Source organism: Carcharodon carcharias, chromosome 32, assembly GCF_017639515.1.
Source record: "Carcharodon carcharias isolate sCarCar2 chromosome 32, sCarCar2.pri, whole genome shotgun sequence".
Lineage (NCBI taxonomy): Eukaryota > Metazoa > Chordata > Chondrichthyes > Lamniformes > Lamnidae > Carcharodon > Carcharodon carcharias.
In genome coordinates, this window is record NC_054498.1 from 4,491,956 (window position 1) to 4,514,280 (window position 22,325).

Genomic DNA, 22,325 nt, shown 5'->3' on the forward strand with positions numbered 1-22,325 from the left:
TTACAGGACATAGATGTTGCTGGCTAGGCCAGTATTTTTATTCTTATCCCTAATTGCCCTCAAGAAGGTGGTGGTGAGCTGCCTTCTTGAACCGCTGCAGTCCATGTGGTGTCAGTACATCCACAGTACTGATAAGGAGGGAATTCCAGGTTTTGACCCATCAATAGTGAAGGAATGGTGATATAGTCAAGATGGTATGTGGTTTGGTGGGGAGTTTGCAGGTGGTGGTGTTCCCATGCGTCTGCTGTCCTTGTCCTTCTGGGTGGTAGAGGTCACAGGTTTGCAAAGTGCTGTGGAAGGAGCCTTGGTGAATTGCTGCTGTGCATCTTGTAAATGGTGCACACTGCTGCCATTGTATATCAGTGGTGGAAAGAATGGAAGTTGAAGGTGGTAGATGGGGTGCCATCAAGTGGGCTGCTTTGTCCTAGATGGTGTTGAGCTTCTTCAGTGTTGCTGGAACTGCACTCATCCAGGCAAGTGCAAAGTATTCCATCACTCTCCTGACTTGCGCCTTGTAGATGGTGGACAGGCTTTGGGGAGTCAGGAGGCAAGTTACTCTCTGCAGATTTCCTAGCCTCTGACCTGCCCTTGTAGCCAAAGTGTTTATATGGCTGGTTCAGTTCAGTTTCTGGTTAATGGTAACCCCCAGGATTATGAAAATAGAGGATTCAGCAATGGCAATGCTATTGAATGTCAAGGGGCAATGGTTGTATTCTCTCTTGCGGGGAACGATCATTGCCTGGCACTTGTGTGACACGGATATTACTTGTCACTTAGCAGTCCAAGCCTGAATGTTGTCCAGATCTTGCGAAATATGGGCACAGACTGCTTCAGTATCTGAGTCATCACGAATGGTGCTAAACATTGTGCAATCTTCAGCAAACATCCCCACTTCTGACCTTATGATGGAAGGAAGGTCATTGATAAAGCAGCTGAAGACGGTTGGGCCAAGGACACTACCCTGAGGAACCCCTGCAGTGATGCCCTGGAACTGAGGTGAGTGGCCTCCTTTGTGCTAGGTATTCCTGCAGCCAAATCTACTTTCAAAGCAAATTGTATTCTTCTTCAATGAGCACTCCTTGGTGAGTTTCCTCCTGATTCCCATTGGCTCCAGTTTTGCTAGAGGTCCCAGATGCCACACTCTGGTGAGTAACTCATCCCCTAACTCCCCAAAGCCTGTCCACAATCTACAAGGCACAGGTCAGGAGTGTGATGGAATACTCTCCAATTGCCTGGATGAGTGCAACTCCAACAACACTCAAGAAGCTTGACACCATCCAACACATAGCAGCCCACTTGATTGGCACCACATCCACAAACACTCACTCTCTCCACCAACAACAGACAGTGGCAGCAGTGTGCACCATCTGCAAGAAGCATTGCAGCAACTCACCAAGGCTGCTTGGACAACAAACACACGGCTGCTACCATCTAGAAGGACAAGGGCAGCAGATACATGGGAACACCACCACCGGTTAGTTCTCCTCCAAGCCAGTCAACGTCCTGACTTGGAACTATATTGCCATTCCTTCACTGTCACTGAGTCAAAATCATGGAACTCCCTCCCTAAAAGCACTGTGGGTGTACCTACACCACATGGACTGCAGCAGCTCAAGAAGGCAGCTCACCACCACCACCTTCTCAAGGGCAATTAGGGATGGGCAATAAATGCTGGCCTAGCCAGCGATGCCCACATCCCATGAATTAATTTTAAAAAGACTCGGCCAAATGTTGCCTTGATGTCAAGGGCAGACACTCTCGTCTCACCTCTGGAGATTAGCTCTTTTGTCCATGTTTGGACTAAGGCTTTAATGAGGTCAGGAGCTGAGTGGCCCTGGCGGAACTGAGTGTCAATGAGCAGGTTATTGTCAAGTTAAGCGCCGCTTGATAGCACTGTTGAAGACCCCTTCCATCACTTGGCTGTTGATCGAGAGTAGACTGATGGGGCAGTAATTGGCCAGTTTGGAATTGTCCTGCTTTTCATGGACATGACATACCTAGGCAGTTTTCCACACTGCTGGGTAGATGCCAATGTAGTAGCTGTACTGGAACAGCTTGGCTAAGGGAGCAGCTAGTTCTGGACCACAAGTGGCTCACAGCACCTCATGGATGCCCAGTTTTGAGTTGTTAGATCTGTTTGAAATATATCCCTTTGGCACAATGGGAGTGCCACACAACACGATGGAGGGTATCCTCAATGTGAAGACAGAACTCCTACCAATGCTGTCATGGACAGATGCATCTACGACAAGTAGATTGGTGAGGACGAGGTTAAGTAGGTTTTTCCCCCTCATTGGTTCACTCACCACCTGCCACAGGCCCAGTCTAGCAGCTATGCCCTTTAGGACTTGGCCAGCCCAGTCAGTAATCATGCTACCGAGCCACTCATGTTGATGAACATTGTCACCCACCCAGTGTTACATTGTGCCTTAGCCAACCTCAGTGCTTCCTCCAAGAGGTGTTCAACATGGAGGAGTACTGATTCATCAGTTGAAGGTGGGGAAGGGTGCAGGGAAAGGGGGGAAACAGTAGGTGGTAATCAACAGGAGGTTTCCTTGCCCATGTTTGACCTGATACCATGAGACCTCACGGCGTCCAGATCAATTTTGAGAACTCCCAGGGCAACTCCCTCCCGACTGTATACCACTGTTCCACTACTTCTGGTGGGATGGTGATGGCAGTGCCTGGGTACGGTATGATTCCGTGAGTATGACTATGTTGTTTGACTAGTCTGTGAGGCAGCTCTTCCAATTTTGGTGCAAGGAGGACTTTGCAGGGTTGATAGAGCTGTGTTTGCCATTGTTGTTTCTGGTGCCTGGGTCGATGCCTGGCGATCCATCTGGTTTCATTCCTTTTTGTAGACTTTGTTGCGATTTTGACACAACTGAGTGGTTTGCTAGGCCACGAGGTGATACACTTTGGAAGGAGTATTGACAAGGAAGTATTCAACAAACGGCATGACACTAGGAAGTTCTGAAAAACAAAGGGACCTTGGTGTGTGTCCATAGATCTCTGAAGGCGGAGGGGCATGTTGGTGGGGTGGTGAAAAAAGCATATGGGACACTTGCCTTTATCAATCGAGGCAAAGATTACAAAAGTAGTGAGAACATGTTGGAGTTGTATAGAACCTTGGTGAGGCCACAGCTGGAGTACTGTGTGCAGTTCTGGTTGCCACATTATAGGAAGGATGTGATTGCACTGGAGGCGGTGCAGAGGAGATTCACCAGAATGTTGCCTGGGATGAAACATTTAAGTTATGAAGAAAGGTTGGATAGACTAAGGTTGTTTTTGTTGGAGCAGAGAAGACTGAGGGGCGACCTGATCGAGGTGTACAAGATTATGAGGGGCATGGACAGGGTGGATAGGGAGCAGCTGTTCCCCTTAGTTGAAAGGTCAGTCACGAGGGGACATAAGTTCAAGGTGAGGGGCAGGAGGTTTAGGAGGGATGTGAGGGAAAACTTTTTTACCCAGAGGGTAGTGACGTCTGGAATGCACTGCCTGGGAGAGTGGTGGAGGCGGGTTGCCTCACATCCTTTAAAAAGTACCTGGATGAGTATGTAGGCCAGGTAAGGACAGCAGATTTCCTTCCCTAAAGAACATTAGTTTTTTTTTACAACAATCGTCAATGGTTTCATTGTCACTATTACCGAGACTAGCTTTTTTTAATTCAAGATTTATTAATTGAATTTTAACTTCCACTATCTAATGTGGCAGGATTCGACCCGATGTTTTCAGACATGACATGACCACTACGCCACCAAATTCCCACAGATTGACCAGAAAGTAAAAGTCCATAGGATCCGAGGGAAAGCGGCAAGCTACATCCAAACTTACTGCAATGACAAGAAACATGGTTGACGGGTGTTTTTGTGGCTGGAAGGCTTGCTCCTCTGGGTTTCTACAGGGTTCAGAACAAAATCTCTTGCTTTTTGTAGCATACATTGGTTATTTAGACTTAACTGTAGGGGACATGATTTAGAACTTTGGAGATGATACCTTCATCCTGGGATAAATGGCTTATATGGTAAATAAAGATTAACAGGTTAGGCCTACACTCGTTTGGAATTTTGAAGTATGAAAGCTGATCTTATTGAAACATAAAAGTTCTGGAGGGGACTTGATGGGATGGTTACCAGGAGCATGTTTCATCGTGTTGGCACAGTTTAAGAATAAGAGATCTCCCTTTTAAGATGGAGACATGGAGAACATTTTTCTCTCAGAGGGTCGTTAGTATGTGGAATTCTCTTCCCCAGAAAGCACTGGAAGATGTGTCATTGAATTTAGATTTAGATAGATTTTTGACTGACAAGGGAGTCAAGGGTTCAGGAGGGCAGAGAGGAAGGCAGAATTGAAGCCATAACCTGATCAACCATGATCTTACCAAATGGTTGAGCCTGCTTGAAGAGCCGAATGGCCTACTCCTAAGTCCTATGTTCCAGTGAAAATTGACCCTATGGTTAATGGTGAGGAAAAATGCTGCCGACTGCCGGAAACTATCAATGGACTGGTCACGTGGGAAGAAAAGTGGCAAATGAAATTCAATCCAGAGAAGTGTGAGGTAATGCATTTGGAGACGACAAACGAGGCAAGGCAATACATAATAAACAGTGATACTGAAAGAGTAGGGGAACACAGGATCCTAGTGTGCATGTCCATAGATTCTTGAAGGTAGCAGGACAGGCAGATAAGTGATTAACAAGGTATACAGGACACTTTCCTTATTAGTCGAGGTAATGAATAAAAGAGCAGGGAGGTTATGCTAGAACTGTATAACACACTAGTTAGACCACAGCTAGAATACTGTGTATAGTTCTAGCCACCATGTTACAGGAAGAATATGATTGCACTAGAGAAATAACAAGAGATCTTCAAGGTTGCTGCCCAGGCTAAAAGCTTTTAGCTCAACAGAGGTCAATAACCTCAGGGCATAGTTTTAGAATAACTGGCAGAAGGATTTGAGAGGAGTTGCAGAACTTTTTTCTTCAAGAACGTTTTGGGGTCACTGAAGGAGTGGTAGAGGCAGCAACCCTCATTGTATTTACAAAGTATTTGAATATGCAATTTAAGTGCCATAATCCACAGAACTATAAGCTAAGAGCTGGTAAGTGGGATTAGGTTCGATAGCTCTTTCTGAGCTGGTAAAGGCACAAATGGCACAGAAGGAGGCCATTCAGCCCAAAGTATCTATAATATAGAGCAGCCAAAATCTCGTTGAAAGGCAGAACAGGTTCAAGGGGGCTGAATGGGTCTCCGCCTCTCCGGCTTTTGTTATGGGTTAACAAATAAGTATTTGGATGAAGTACAAGTGGTGGTGCCTCGACTGTACCCCACAAGAGTCAGGGCAAGAAGGGAGAAAACTGCAGAACAAAACCTTATTGACCGATTTGAAATTTTAGAAAGGTCTCTTGAATAGTCACTTTAACATTTGCACAAAATACAATAATGAGTATTAGGTAAAATTTATAATTTTACCCTGAAGACAAAAGACTGATTCAATTTAGACAGAAGAAGAAAGAGGAATTCACACACTCACCTTTGGTAGAACAGGTTTGGTTTTGGAGTTCCTGTTCCTCCTATTGAAAGAACACAACAGGTGTTACGCAGCAAGTACATCCCATTGGTGCAGCAAGTAGTCAGTGTCACTAAAACAAAGCATTCCACTGGGTTTCTTGAATCACACTTCCTATGATAATTTTTGTCAAATCTTACTGTATAAAATCCATTTGTAAATATTGACAGTCCCAGGGAGCACTACTAATATTAATACATACCCAGGAAGTCCCTTGTTCCAATTTTGAAAAGGGTGACAACCATCCAAAGGAAAACATTAAACCAAGTTTGAACTCCAGGTGAGAGTCATCTGGGCGGAGGCCAAGGCAGATGGAAAATACTTCCTGGTCCACTGCAGAGAACTCTAGATGATTTTAAATCCCAGTCCTCATCTGCCTGGGTCATATCAGCCTTTTTCCTGAATCCAGTGGAAAATGCTAGCTGGCCAGCAAGTGGGACTGGGATTTCATCCAATACGAGACCACTGCAAGGAACCCAAAGGAATAATGAAAGGCCACAGACCTGAAACATTAACTGTTTCTCTCTCCACAGATACTGCCAGACCTACCGAGTATTTCCAGAATTTTCTGCTTTTTATCAGCCCAAAGTAATGGTACCAGCACTCAGGTAATTTGGTACCAGCACTCAGTCAGAAGGGGTCAGAAGGGCTTCATGGGCTTGTGGGAGAGGGGAGAACAAAACTTAGTGAAAGATAGGCATAGCTGATCCTCCTGATCTATAAAGAAACATAAAATAAAATAAGAGTTTTCTAGGTTGCACTTGCCTCCAAATCCACTTGTCACCAGGGTGTTCCGGCAATGAAACCACTACAACTTGCCCACATTGGCCTTGGGTTAAAATTGCAACTGGAGATCCCAAAGATATAATGTGAGCTCCGTCTGCATATTTAAACGGGAACCAAGCAACCTTCTAGGGGACGTCTTGTTCACCTTCTTAAACGAGTCAGCTAAAATTACAACTGTGGGACTAGAGGAGGCAAGTCACTGTGTCTATTTTTGACTGACCGCCTGCTTCTTTGCCCCATTATTACAGTAAGTGTTTTTATACTTTCTATAGCTGTACATTAATAAAGTGCTAGCATATCAATAAATACAAAGAAATGTAGAAAAACAACAAAACAAAAAACTCAAGACATTATCAATCTGGCATAAGGTGCTGTGAAACTGAAAATCAAGAGAAGCTTGATGACATTTCAGAAGTCAATCTGAAAATCATCAGATGACTTGGGCTCCCACAACTTGACAATGCCATAGCTTAACAGGGAATGGACTGAGGTTGTTTAAGCAGGGGTTTTATGGCCCAAAAGAACAGTCACCAAGGATATAAACTGCAGTAAAATATTTATATTTTCAAATATGCATTTTTGTTTTTAATTTCTTCAGCGCTGAGTACTTGTTGTACCAGTTAATTTGTTTGCAAATATCCTTGTCTGTGCAATTTTAACTTGGGTGCTTATTTTATTTGCATGATCTCATAAAACAAGTGCATTAATAGGAGTACATTAATAGTTCCCATTTGCTCATTTTAAAAATAGTTTTACCCTTGTATGGGTGGCAACCATTCAGAGATTATCCAAATTGGAGTATCAAATAATTTTAAACTCTTAAAACTGTACAGAATGTTACTGATGTGATGTATAAGCATGCAAAGAATTAAAGGAGATTTGTATGATGTCCCCACCCAATTGTATCCAATACAAGGGTTAAAAGTAGATTTCTACCTTCTTGTGAATGATTCATTAATGGGGAATTGGGGGGGGGGGGGGGGCATTAGACAGCGACCATTCTATACAAAGATGTAGAAATATTTGCTGTGAAAACATTTAAACATATTGGTGACTGTCAAATAAATTGATAACCTACTATCATGCCTAGTCCAAGGAACCATTCTTTATTTGTGACATTGAACTGTGAGTATTGGCAAGGTATTCAACAATGGAAGGCATCTTAGTTAAGTCCACCATCGATACTCGTCAAAAGGGGTAACTGGATCACAAGCCAGAAACTTGGCTGATGCTTTTTTCTCTGCCTAATCCAGAGGTACTGAGGTTAACTGGGGTGCCAACTGGGCTGCTGTTGCCACTCCAGTTAGCTTCTGACAACACAGCAGATTGCAGAATTACAATTATTTGTTTTTAAAAGCAAATTAGATTCAACTTATGCCTTTTGCATATTAACCAACATTAAAACTATATAGCAGCAACCTCCCCTGTTAGAACATGTACTGCAAACAATTCCCTTTCAGAAAATGTTAAAGGTAGCAAAATTAAGTATTTATACAAAATTCTGCAAAGTAGATTTCATCGTGCATAAGAGCTGCTTGCATTTGCAAGAGAAAACCTGCATACTCACATCAGTATACCATGAGCCCTCTCCAACAGCTTAGTGCTAGCAGAATTCAGAAAAATTCCCTCATCATCAATCAGGGAATGGCTAGAGGGAAGCCTTGCAGTCTGGACCCCTGTTCTGCCATTCCAGCTCGTCCCATGCAGGTCACTGCTCAAAACAATGAGAGAAGTATGTTATAGTTTAATAGAAAAAAAAACTATGAATGTTAGAGGCCGGAAATAAAAACAGGAAATACCGGAAAAACACAGTAAGTTCGTCAACATCAGAAAGGACAAAGGCAGGCTAACACTTGGGCTACATATCCTTCTTCAGAATGGACTGAAATTCGACAAAAGGTCCCATACAAAAAAAATGTATTCTTCTTCAAATCCTAAGATTTCAACTGTTATTTTCCTTGTATTATATAGTAATGTGTTATATAACTTAAATAAAATAATCACAAATTCATTGTTGCTAATATTCTAAAGAAAAGTCAACAACCTCAAATTTTAACTCAGTTTCTCTATCCACGGATGCCAAATACTTCCAGCAATTTCTGTTTTTAATGCACATTTCCAGCATCCCACAGTATTTTATTTCATTAATGTTTCTTTTGAATGGAAGACTGATTGCTTCATTTCAGTGGATAAGACACAAAAAGCCAGCCCCTACTCACTCAATAATTAGCAGCCTTACATTGCCTTTAGCATGATTCCCACAATACCCAGAAAATTTTAATTCAATGAATGGAAATAATTTTGCAACAATTCTCTTTGGAAGCAACACAACTGCTGCCACACACAGTACACATTGAAGCAGGGCCAACATTGTACCACGGTTCATTAATGGTCTCAACTGTCTTCATTCAGATCGGTCTGTTTTACATTTTCCACTTTTATTTAACCAACCTAGTGTCCATCATCATGTCTGCCATGCACATGTATTTAAATGGGATACTCCAGACCTTCGATAAAAAAAATGAAGAAACTATTATGGATAACAGGAAGCAGATCTTCAGTGGGTCTATACAATGAAAATGTGAGGTCAAAAGAATGGAATTTTAAAAATAAGGTACAATGAGAGAGTGAGAAATAAGCCCTCATGCTCTACAGAAATATTTGGTAGACCAAGATCAAAGGTTTTTCAGCTTTTAAAAAAAATCCTGCTCTAAATTCTACTTAAATTGAGAAAAGGCAAGTAAAAGGCAAGGCCCATAGGTACGAGACAGCACTGAGCCTGAAAACAGTAAGGGGCCCAACTTAAATTAGGAAGCTGTATTCATGTGATGCCAATCTCAGGTTTAGAAAACTGAGAATGCAGTTAGAAGAGAAGATTTCAGGAGAGAAAGTGTTTCACAGTTTTGATATTGTGGGAAAGAACAAACCAGTGGCTCACAAGTCAGCCTGACAGATGCTTCACCTACTCTAAGACACAATCAGATCTGAAAATTGAGACACAAAGAAAAAGGTAAAACAGAAGAAAACTAAAAGAAAAAGACAAACAGCAGATGAAAAGGAGGACACAGTGAAAGGTCAAGGAAAAAACTGATTTAAAAAATTAAACTGGGAAGAGGAGGTTTGGAGTTCAGCAAATAAAGCAGGTAGAAGAAAATAAACGAAAGCAAGATCATGTAATGTAATATCATTAAAAAACTATCCATATTGTTACGTGAAGTGGCAGCACCTCAGCCTTCAACAACAACGAACTGGCATTTATATTACACCTTTAACATAGTAAAACCTCTCAAGATGTGTCACTGGAGAGTTATCAAACAAAATCTGACACTGAGCTGTACAAGGGAATAAGGTCAGATGACCAAAAGCTTGGTCAAAGAGGTAGGTTTTTAAGCCGTTTGTTAAAGGTTGAGAGAAAAGAACTGAGGTGCAGGGGTTTAGGGAGAGAATTCCAGAGCTTAGGGATGAGGCAGCTGAAGGCAAGGCCGCCAATGGAGGACTATTAAAATTAGAACCATTCAAGAGACCAGAACTGGAAGCATGTAGAGATCCGAGGTTGTATGAGTAGAAGAGATTACAAAGATGGGGAGGAGCAAGGTTATGAATGGATTAGAAAACAAGCTGAAAATTTTAAAATAGAGGCACAGCTTCACCAGTCAGTTTAATGCAGGTCAGTGAGCAGAGGTGCAATGGGTGAATGGGACATGTCGCAAGTTAAAACATGGGCAGTAGTGTTTTTGATGACAAGTTTATGGAGGGTAGAATGTGGGAAGCCAGCCAGAGGTTCACTGGATTAGTCAATTCTAGAGGTAACAAAGGCGTGGATGAGTGTTTAAGCTGCAGATCAACTGAGGCAATGGTGGAGTTGGGCAATATTACACAGCTGTAGCAAAATTGAAGTCAATGGGATGGGGTAAATGTCTCCACCAGCTGAAGTCATGTGTAGCAAAAAGGAATCTGGCTGTGGTTTCTGGAGGCTAATCATCTCAGTCCGAGGACATTGCTGAACAAGTTCTTCAGCATAATGTCCTAGGCCTAACTATCTTCAGCTTTTTTTTAATTCTTTCATGGAACGTGGTGATCCCTGGCTAGGCCAACATTTTGATTGCCCACCCATAATTGCCCTTGAGTAGGTGATGGTGAGCTACCTTCTTGAACCACTACAGTTCATGTGGCGTAGGTATACCCACGGTGCTTAGGAAGGGAGTTCAGTGACAGTGAAGGAATGGCAATATAGTTCCAAATGAGGATGGTTTGTGGCTTGGTGGGGAACGTCCAGATGGAGGTGTTCCCATGCATCTGTTTCCTTGTCCTTTTTGGTGGTAGAAGTCGCAGGTTGGAAGGTGCTGTCAAAGGAGCCTTGATGAGTTGCTGCAGTGCATCTTGTAGAGGGTACACAATGCTGCCACTGTGCATTGGTGGTGGAGGGAATGGTGGTTGAAGCTGGTGATGGGGTGCCAATCAAGTGGGCTGCTTTGTCCTGGATGGTGTGAAGCTTCTGGAGTGTTGTTGGAATTGCACTCATCCAGGTAACTGGAGAGTAATCCATCACACTCCTGTCTTGTGCCTTATAGATGGCAGATAGGCTTTGGAGAGTCAGGTGAGTTAGTCTCTGCAGAATTCCCAGCCTCTGACCTGCTCTTGTAGCCACAGTGTTTATAATGACTGGTCCAGTTCAATTTCTGGTCAATGGTAACCCCAAGGATGTTGATAGTGGGGGTTTCAGTGGTGGAAATGTCATTGAATGTCAAAGGGAGGTGGTTGGATTCTCTTTTGTTGGAAATGGTCACTGCCTGACACTTGTGTGGCGTGAATATTACTTGCCATTTGTCAGTCCAAACCGGAATGTTGTCCAGGTCTTGCTGGGTCAAAATCTTGAAGCGCCTTCCCAACAGCACTGTGGGTGTACCTACACCACATGGACTGCAGCGATTCAAGAAGGGACCTCACCACCACCTTCTCGAGTTCAATTAGGGATGACCAACAAATGCTGGCCTAGCCAATGATGCTCAAGTCCCATGAAAAAAAAAATAGGTGGAAATAAGCAGTCCTGGTGACAGCACACTGCTGCCTTTTTGTTCCCTCGGTGCACTATGGGTCTAAATTCTCAGCCTTTATGTCCTCATTGTTATCTCTGATCAATGATATAGCACCAGAGATAGATAAACGTACATTAATATATAGTTTACTTTTCCAGGACATCTGTGTGCTGTCTGAACAAACACGGTCAATTTATCATTGAACTAAACATCAGTAAAATACATCTTTCCATGGTAGATGCAGATTTTACTTTAATATATTTTACCACAATATAAGAGGTTTCTCACAGCTGCAATAGTTCGGAGACAGGAACCCCTGAGATTTCCTCCATTAGCCCGATAGTAACCCACTGACCCCATGCTTTTAGAATTAAGTCATACAGGAAGCAGCTGTGGGAATTTCAGGGTTACTAAGCAACTTGAAGAGGATGTACGGCACATTGCATGTGCATTGCTTCACTAAAGTTATCCAGCATACATTTCAGAAATGCATTGCAATGAGACTGCTTTACACCTATGGCAACTGCATTAATTTTATTTCCAGTCTGTAACTATTTGCAAATACCCAGGGACTGCATCTACAGCACAAAAGGAACTGAATTGTAGCTTTCTCTTCATTTCATTTTCGTTGCAATCAGATATCCCAGTTAACCACTTCAAGTTGAATACTGCAGACCCAAGATGTTATCTTACATTTTCCCCCTTCACCCCATTTAATATGGGCCAAAGTCCAATTATTATTACAACTGGAAACAGAAAATGCTGGAAATATGCACAGGTTAGGCAGCACCTCTGGAAAGTCAAACAAATTTAACATTTCAGGTCAATGACCTTTTGACAGAACTGCAAAAAGCTGGGATGGCAACAGGTTTGGGTACAGAGCCAGGAAAAGGGGAGAAAATAGAGAGGGGAGGAGAAGTAGTACAATGATGGGAAATAGAGCTGCAGAGGGATTGGACTTCCTTGGTGAAAGCAAGATGATTGGGGCCAGGAACCTAGAAGTGTTAAAGTGGCAGTGTGTGTAGGAAGAGTCACAGATGTTGGTGCAAAGAGACTAGAAAAGAGTCAAGATTTGAAGAAGTCAGTCTGAGAGCCAAGAACAGGCTGAAACAGTGGATCTACCAAGGAAGTCTGTTTGTGAATCTTGGGAAGGAGGGAAAATTAGGTTGCGCTTGGTTGGGTGACAATGAGGTTGGAGGACATGGAGGGAATATCTCAAAAGGAGACAAGATCAGTGACAGTTCAGGAAATGGTAGTTTGATGTTCAGTGGCAGCTCAAGGTCTGAAGGAGAGGAGAGAATTCGCATTCAGTCTCTGCAAGGTAGAGGTCAGTTTGCCAAAACAAACACAGCTTCACTCTTGTCAGCAAGTTTAATTACAATGTTAAGGTTGGCCGGAGGGATTGGAGTGCTGCAAGTTCAGTGAGAGGTGAATTACAATGAGCAAATGAAGCAGAGAAATTGATAAGGTCAATGTCAAGCTAGCAGTTTTCAGTAAAAAGATCTAGAGAGGGTAACAGGCCAGAGAGAGTGGTCCAGGTGAATTCAGGATTCTGAAGATGCAGGAGTTGAGGAGAGGATTCTTGGCCAAAGAAGTGGGCGCAAGGCAATGATGATGGACAAAGAGTTCAGCTCTTTGGCTCTCAAAGTCCTCAGTACTGTGCCAAGCTTGAAACTCTTTGAGTTGGAAAGTAAGACGATGAAGGTGAGATCTTTGCTGAAGGGATATTATTATAACTGAGTTAGACTTGGTTAAATCAAATGAACACTGACAAATATTAACCAGCTATTGATTTAAAGGCAATTAGGTTCATGCTAAAATTACACAAAGTTGCATCACTGAAATGTACCAGTGGTCACACTGCCAGGAACATTTCGACTTTGATGGTGACTAACACTCAAAGAGGTTCCCTGTTGACTATAATCACAAGAAATGTACACACAGGCACAATGTGCCTGAACATAGCATATGTCCCAAATGGCTCAGTTGATTAAACCAGTGAGCCATACAGCTCAGGAATGACATGGGTTTACTCGGGGCTGAGTTAATTGATCCCACCTAAGACAGCAGTAGGGATGGTGTATAACTGGCCTCAGTGCCCCTGGGTTTGGGAACAGAGGGAAGAAAAATTAGCAAAGGTCCTAACCCCTCATTGCTATTCAGTGACCTGTGGCGTAAAGTGCACTACATTTGTTTGTTTCTTTATTGTTCTTTAATAGATTCCAGAAGAAATGTTTTACCTGGTCATCAAGCTACAAAAAATGGGTTAACAACATAAAACTCCAGAAGCCAGCTTGCAGAACCTAAGTTATTACATAAAAGCATTTTGTGAGAATTTGGATAAAGACAGGGTCAGACATGGCTGATGGCCCCTAGTGTCTAACAGATAGACGACACTCACTGTCCAGGGTCATACAAGAATGGCTACTCTGATCCCAAAGTCCACTACAAGCCAGGACGTTCATGGAAAAGGTTGTGGGGTTGGAGAAAAGTGTGGAGGGGGAGACTACATATACTGCATATACAGTTAAAAGACAAGCTTTCTCAGCAGTGGACTGGGATTGTGTGTTTAAAAAGAGATTTACAGGTATAAATTAATATGCTGTTAAGTGGAAGAGACTGCATAAATACTGGAGATAGGACAGCCAGAAATTCTCAAGGTTGAGCCAGACCAGCGGTCTGGTTTGGCTCTCAAAGTCAAAACTTAACTTGAGCCAATTAAAAGTTTTAAACTATATTAAAAACAACTATACTAAAAAACTTCAAAGAGAAAAATGAGAGAGGTTTTTTAATGCAGGATTGCAGATATAACCGCTGCACTATACACAATCTGGTTAGAAATAATGAGATAAAGTGTTTTCATAGTTAAAATGCCACAACTTTCAGGGAAACCTGGATTTCCGTGGTAGCCAACCAAAACTCTTTCCCACCCCCAGCTTGAAAATCACGTCCCAACGTAAAAGCTCACAAATACATCCCTGTCAAACCTTTGAAAACGTGCATCAAGTGGGCTTACTTAGTTGCTGCAAATTGTACACCAAACTAAATACATCGAGATAAAGTGCAGAACTGATATCAATAATTGATATCAACTTTAAAAATGTATTCCCAAACCCCATGAGCTAGATTACTTATTGTGCAGACTGCATGTGCCAATCGTCTATGGATTCTTCATTCATCTGAAATACTCCACTATTTCAGCTCTACCTCTGCAACATTAAGAATCTAAAGTAGATTGCTATATGAGAAGCATCATCCTGCATCTCATTCTTACATTCTTGTTTTTGGAAGATGTAGGCTTTGCTGGGGTATGGTGCCATGGACAGTGGGTATGCCTGGTGCCATTTCTAGATAGCTATTATTCACTTATGAGTTTCAAGGCAGTGAGAACTGGCAGGTTATTTGACTGTTGGAGACCAATGCTGAAGTAATCCTGTGCCCTACTGATAGCGAGACACATGCACCTCCCAGTATCAATAATGGTCATCAGTAATCAGGAATGGTAACATCTGGCTGATTTCCCTGAATTCTATTATACAGATATGATCATGCAGTTGTTATGGCGCTGAAGAATGACCATGAAAGCTGTCAGAAAAACACAACTAATGTCTTCAAGAAAGTGCTTCAGGGAAGCAAACGGGCTTATATTTGATGCAAGTTCAGACTATGTGATGGACTCCTAAAGTTCTTAGGTCAATGAGAGATGGGCAATAAATTCAGCCTTCATCACTGCACCACACCAAAATGAAGCATCAGAACCCTTGAAGAAGGAAGATAGAAGTTGAGCATAATTGGTCTTATCATTGTAGTATACATTGTGCTTGCCCTCAAACACCCATATTCCCTAAACAAGAGCAGCTGCTAGAAGTCGAACACTGCTGTATTTCGGGTTGCTCTATCCTATCACTGTTACCCAAGCTTTCAAATATATAACTTCTACTGTGTGCCATGGTTTAGAATAAACAATTCAGCATTCAAAACTGGAAGAAAATGGTTATGCACACACTTTTCACAAATTATTGTTCCATCTTTTAATGTGAAAGGTTCACTGATTCACAGTCAGCTGGAATTTGCAGCAAACAAGCGCTCCTTTTAGTTCAGTGCCATTGTCAGCACCAGCAGTGGAAGGAAGTTCCCTTTTCATGATAAATATCAAGTTTTTCCTGTATTTGGTAAGGCAATCATACTTGAAAGCTGACTGGTATTTCAAAGCTGGTCAGGATTTAGCCACATTTGCTGCTCCACATCCAGCCTTGTGATTTTTAATTAACGTGAAACTGATTAAATATTACAAAAGCAAAACATTGTGGATGCCGGAAATCTGAAATAAAAACAAAGAATGCTGGAAACACTTAGTAGGTCAGGCACCATCTGTAGGGGGAGGGAGAGAGAGAGAGAAAGAGGCAGGGTGGGGGGGGGAGAGAGAAAAGGAGAGAGTGAGTAAGAGAGGAAGAGAAAGAGAGAGAGCAAGTGAGAGCAACGAGTGAGAGAGCAAAGGAGAAAGGGGGAGAGGGGTAGCATTTCAAGTCGATGGCCTTTTGTTTCATCACCCTAAAACATGAACTCTGTTCGTCTCTTCACAGATACTGCCTGATCTGCTGAGTATTTCCAGCATTTTCTGATTAACTGTTAGCAATCTTGAAAATATAAGCGAGTCATTCAATGGCAAGTACATCTTGTGAAGAAACCATATAGTGCAAACAACAAAGGTACCAGTGCCAGCAAAGGTCCCCAGACTTGTACACCTCCAACAGCAAGCATTAGTGGTGGTCAAGGTAAAATAGACAGCAATCCAGCCACTTGTATCTCCTTCATTAATTTGGCTTTGGACAGCCAGATCATCCAGTAATTCAGTTTTCACATTGCTGGCTCAGAGAAGCCTTGTGGCAGGAAATGGTAGCTGCCAAATTCATTCCTCAGAACAAATGGGTGTAGATCTGGTGCCAAGGGAATAGCTCCCACCATATCATAAACGGATATGAAAACTGATTCAACTTCAAACTGCTCAGCCCAAGTGTGATGATTAAATTAGCCACATGCAGTTTCCTAAGAACTCACCAAGTTGAAGGCCATTAATGTTGGTCAATCTGTGTCAGCAACAAGTACCCCCAGGTCAGATATAGCAACAGCTTGGTGTGAAAACTGTTCATATTTCACATCAAACCTTTACAGCCAGCAGAAGAGGAACCTTCACCTCTTTAGGATAGATTTTAACCTAGATACCAGTGGTAAAAGGCCAGTGTCCAACCCATTGTCAGCAACTCATTTTGGAAACAAAATTATTTAGTTTGTGTCTCTTCTTTCCCTTGTCACAATGCCAGATCTTCAGTTTAAATTACTAACCTTAAGATTACCACTCTCGCAATTTACCTGCATCAAGATGAATGTCTCATTTTAAAATTTTGCATTCCAAGAGTGCTATAAGATGCTGCCACTGTTTTCTCAAAGTTTCTTTCTAACAGTTAGAATCGGTAACTCACAGTCAAAAAAATGTTTGATGCAACTAATATTTAAGAGATATGACAAACAACTTTCATTTGTTATAATTAACAAACATTGACTTGTATTTAATAAGTCCTTACCGTGGTGATTTGTCATTAATGGTGTTTGCTCCTTGCAAGTTGGATAATGGCGTCCTTGGGCTTTTCCTTGTAATACCTGTCACAGCAAAACAAGTGCTAAAATGGTAGCTAATCAGAGAGAAACTGGCAGTAGAAAAAGTGAAGCATGCATGTGTTGCAGCATGCTGCAGGCAGATTAGCAGGAAGCATTCCTATAGCGCCTCTGCAAGTGCCTTGCAGAATCACTCCACACAAGGCATGGCCATGACCATGGTGGGGTGGAATAAGCGATTACCTCAAAAATGGAAATCCAAGAAGAGATGTCAAATTATGTCCTGATACTTGAAGTAATTGTCTAAATTTGCTGTTTTATAACCCGTACAATTACAACATTTATTTATCTTCTCAACAGTTAAATCACAGCCAGAACCTTTCCTTACTTAGTGCATAACCTATAGAATACACAGACCAAAGGCAGGAAGCTGAACAAGCATAACAAACACATAGATTTAAAAAAAAACACTGGTCAATGTGGTTACAAGACCAGAAGCAAGGGCAGCAGCAAAGTTATTTAGGGAGCATCACATACCCACCGTGTATCAATTGTACCAACAAAAACCAGGGTTCCAGAGTGAACAGAAGAGAGCTTAATCATGTTTTCTGCACATATCACCTCAAATTGAAGGCTCTCACTGACACCCTACAAATCCCACTTGGTAGGGTTGGCATAAAAGCTCAGATTTGTACAAGTCATAAAGGAATAGATGCTACACTCCAATTTTGTTGAATTAGAACTGCTGACTATCCCAACCAAGATCAAACCAGTTTTAGTGAACAAAAATATCTCACCATACTTGGTCAACAATTCTGGCTAGCAATTTACCAAAATCCTTCATCATACAATCTTTACTTGATGTATTGAACTTTTGTGTTTGAAGAGGAAATGTTTTGAAACTCATTCAGCATCAAAACACTCAACAGTAGCTAAATTTGGCATCCAGCCTTGCTCAGATTCAAATGAATGTTTTCTGGACAAACTTCAAAAGAAGCTGGCTTACAATTAGGGCAACAAGAAAAAAATCAAACAGGAGGCAATCTCTTCCTACTAATGTACGTGTGGCCACCCTTCCCACAATGAATACGTGGCTATCCTTTTCCAATAACGAACAGATGCTCATCTTTCCTCTCTAATAAGGAAAGAGGCTATCATCTGCCACAAAGCATATCCCCTTGGATGTATAAGTATGTAGGCAATGTCATCTTCTCTGCTAGGAACTGGGAAATTTTAAAGAACTTGATCCATACAAGTGGAATTTACTTAGAATTGACAAGAAAGGCAATGTGCTGCATGAAAACACAGAGTACCTATGCAACCATACTTATCTTAGTTCAAGGAAATCTTAACTGGGTTTTGAGAAGTGGGTATTGAGGAAACTTCACCTGCTGACTGTGACATCATAGTCTATTTTGTGCACAATTTCCATCTCTCATCAAGGTTCTGGACCAGACTAAACAGGAATTTTTAAAATGTGGCACTGAAACCTTGAATGAAAACAATGTTTTACGAATCATGTCTCTTATATGTAAACAATAGTCATTAGGGTTTCCAACTAAATTTCAACAACAGTAAATTGAACTTCAAGCCCTAATGTTACCAGTATGGGAAAACAGCACTCTGGATTGCAAATCAACCAATCTAGATAACACACAACTGATTACCTAATTAAAACACAAAGTATAAGGAAGGGGGCGGGGAAGAGAATAGGCAGGGATGGGTTTGCCACATTTCAAAAAGGGGAGCTAATCACTTCCCACCCGTCATTTCCTCAATTAATGTTTTCATTTTCATACACAAGTAATGAGGTGCTTTGATACTGGTGCTATCTGGCTAGAATGGAAAGAGTCAGCTGAAATTATTAGTACTCAAGCAGGGAGATCAGCTTAGATCATGCACAACTAGTGTTAATCACCACACAGAAAGGAAAACTGGGAAAATGGACACAGAGGACATTGAGACCAACACCATTCACTATCAGCAAAGCCAAAGAACTGTGGGATGTATATTCACAATATGTTTGAGAATACAGAGCAAAGGCATGGAAAATGATTTGATTTTGTATTTTGAGGTTTATACATTTGGAAAATTTACTGAAGCATTCTTGTAAAGAAGTCACAACCTGTTTCTCATTTTGTCCTCTGCAAGTCATTTGGAGTACATAAGAAACTTGGATTATTTACCCACAGTTTTTCTTTTAAAATACATAATATGCCTTCTTTATTAAAGGGTGTGGTTTAGAAACCACAAACATCCCAGAATCCTTTGGTGTTGTTTGGCTTCAGGTCAGTGGTCTTCATTAGCCACTGTGAACAGCTGGTGAGGCCACAAATACTCGGTTGGATCATTTTAAAACACAGTCCAGCATAGTGCTCCCATGCTCTCACATTGGCAAAACTCGATGTGTTAACCTCAGCTAGCTGGCAAGATCAGTAACATTTTTTTAAAGTCATATAAAGTTAATGAAGACCACTAGCCCTGAGTGAATGCTCTTGGACTCCCATTTCCTGTGGGTAAGTGGAATGTCAGAGAATATTGCTGGATTTGGAGCCTTACTGTACTTCTCCTCCTTGCACCTCTGGAGAATCTCTAAACTCCTCTGATGGACTGGGTGATGCAGAAAGCTAAAACTATCGACACTTTTCAAAACCGTGAATGGAACAGCATCATCATGCCCTTGGGAAGCAAAATAAAAACAAAAAAAAAAATAAAAGATACAAGACAGAGATATTCATAACAGACAGGAATTTGAAAGATTCAGAAACTTCTACAAGAATCCAAACATTACAATTATAGTGAAGCACATTTAATCATTAATATCTTTTCTTTTGTTAGAAAATAAGACTGTTTTGCCTTCTAATTTTCTAATTTAGTGATAATGAGTTAATACTCTAATGAACGGCAGAAAGCCTGCATATGCACTTGACTGGTGAAGAAAGGCAGTGTAAGAGAAAGGCGGAATATACATACTCTGGCTTTGGACAATCTATTTATGAAAATCAGCACTATCAAAATATTAGCAACAGTGAAATTCACAAGTCTTTTTTTTTAAGTAATGCAACTTAAAAACCAGAGACAAAAAGTAATACACTTTTTGAAAGGGTTTCATCACTTTTCATCTAGGTTAATATAAAGGAGGCTCCTGCATGAAGTTCTCAAAATTATAATAACCTTTGCTCTGAAGACGGGCCTAAAAAAAAATCAAGTATTTCAAATTACAAAATTAAACTATTACTGCCCAAATTTTCGTCTACTGATCCAGTTGTCATTGCCACCAGAAAGTTTCAGGTCTAGGCGAGACAATCTCAAATGAAGATGGTGGATCCACAAAACAATAAGATGCTGAATTACATAAACCAAAACAATGATACATGTGTGGATATCAGCTGAGGATAGGATCAAATTCAAATGTGACATCTCCCACAGCTGAAGAGCCCACCAAGACATCATCTGGGCTTGCCCATGAAGAATATCTTGGGTGAGGTTAGAGAGAGCTGCTGATGCCCTCTGCACTGTATTTCCAAATATAAGTCAGCCTCTTGAGGAGACAGGTGGAAGAACGGAAAGAAAATTGGATAAATGATGTAATGTACAATGAAAGCCTAATAGGATTGGCTTTCTATGACACCCAATAGACTACCATCCACAGAATTAAACTAGGGAACAAGGTTTTTTTTCTTCAATAGCTTCAAATTACTGGAACTATACAGTTATTCATAAAGAAAGGCTACCAAATCTATCAGTTTTCAAAAAGGTATTTTATTTTGCTGATTTTAAGCACAGAGGAGGTAGAAGAAACAGAAGCTATTCTACAAAGAGCAGGAAATATAAACAGCACTGTTCTACTTCTGCAGCAGGAATAGACCTACACAGAGCAAGGCTGTACTAGGCAGGGAGCTCAGAGTGTGGACCAGCTGCCACAGCATGATGATGCGTCTTCCTATAAAATAAATGCATCTCCCCAGATCTAGAAGGGCAGAAGTGATTAAAGTGAGAAAAAACAAACCAAAGCCTACATATACCACCATACTAATGTAATATGGACATCCAATCGCAATAAACATTAAATTGCTCACAAACTGTAATTTGCAGAAATAGGTCAATCTCAGATTGCAAAAATCCCAAGGTCTGACAAATGACATGTTCAAAGGTATCACTAAATGCCTCTGGACCGATAAAATGAATTTAAATACTGCAAATTCAAATGTTCCACCACTAGATGGAGTTTAATGTTTATGGGATTAAACATTTACATTAAATAGGTCCTGGGCAGTATAGCCAGAAGTCAACATCCTCCCCTCGCCACCCACCTCCCCGACCATCGCCCTCCCCACTGGCATTCTACAGGGACCGTTCTTTCCTTGACACCCTGGTCCATTCCTCCATCACCCCCAACACCTCATCTCCCCTCAGCACCTTCCCATGCAATTGCAGAAGGTGCAACACCTGAGCTTTTACCTCCTCCCTCCTCACCGTCCAAGGGCCCACACACTCCTTTCAGGTAAAGCAGCACTTCACTTGCACCTCCTGCAACTCGCTCTACTGCATTCACTGCTCCCAATGAGGTCTTCCTCTACATTGGGGAGACTAAACGCAGACTGCGGAACACCTTCGCTCAGTCTGCAAGCGTGACCCAGACCTTCCAGTCGCTTGCCATTTCAACATCCTGCTCTCATGCCCACATGTCTGCCCTTGGCCTACTGCATTGTTCCAGTGAAGCCCAACACAAACTGGAGGAACAGAACCTCATCTTCCGATTAGGCACTTCACAGCCTTCCGGACTTAACACTGATTTCAACAACTTCAGACCATGAACTGCCTCCTCCCTCTTAACTCCTTTTTAATCCAATTTTTATCTATTTATTTATTAATTTATATTTAACGATTTGTTCATTTTTTTTATCCTTTTCCCCAAACCCCGTCTCCTCCCCGCTGAGCTATCTGGCACTTTTGTTTTACTTTCACAGAGCGCTGACCCTTGTTCTGCTATTAATACATCTTGCTATCTTACCTTTGTGCCACTCTCAGCACCTTCTCTACTCTTCACAACTACCATCAACACTCCCTTTGTCTTGTGTCCATGACATCTTTGTCAATCTCTCCTTAGCTATCACCTATCCCTGACCTTCTATCTTGTTCCACCTGTTCCACCCCCTCTTAAACAGCATAAAATCCATCATATTTCTACTTCTCTTTAGCTCTGAAGAGTCATACAGGTTCAAAACGTTAACTCTGTTTCTCTCTCCACAGATGCTTCCAGATCTGCTGAGTTTTTCCAGCATTTTCTGTTTTTAGTTCAGATTTCCACCATCCACAGT

General features: G+C 41.6%; 1 protein-coding gene across 5 annotated transcripts in view; it reads right to left on the reverse strand.

Annotated features, from left to right (window-relative positions):
• The window catches only part of myo9aa (myosin IXAa), a 289,869-nt gene that overhangs the window by 64,034 nt on the left and 203,510 nt on the right, over positions 1 to 22,325 (reverse strand). For 4 of the 5 annotated variants that reach the window (XM_041178287.1, XM_041178289.1, XM_041178285.1 and 1 more), the window contains 4 exons: positions 19,564 to 19,683; positions 16,974 to 17,049; positions 7,923 to 8,066; positions 5,534 to 5,573 (listed from right to left, as the gene is read on the reverse strand). In XM_041178287.1, the coding sequence (XP_041034221.1) occupies positions 5,534 to 5,573; positions 7,923 to 8,066; positions 16,974 to 17,049; positions 19,564 to 19,683 (380 nt within the window). The remainder of the gene's footprint in view (positions 1 to 5,533; positions 5,574 to 7,922; positions 8,067 to 16,973; positions 17,050 to 19,563; positions 19,684 to 22,325) is intronic. The other variant, XM_041178288.1, reaches the window with a different exon arrangement.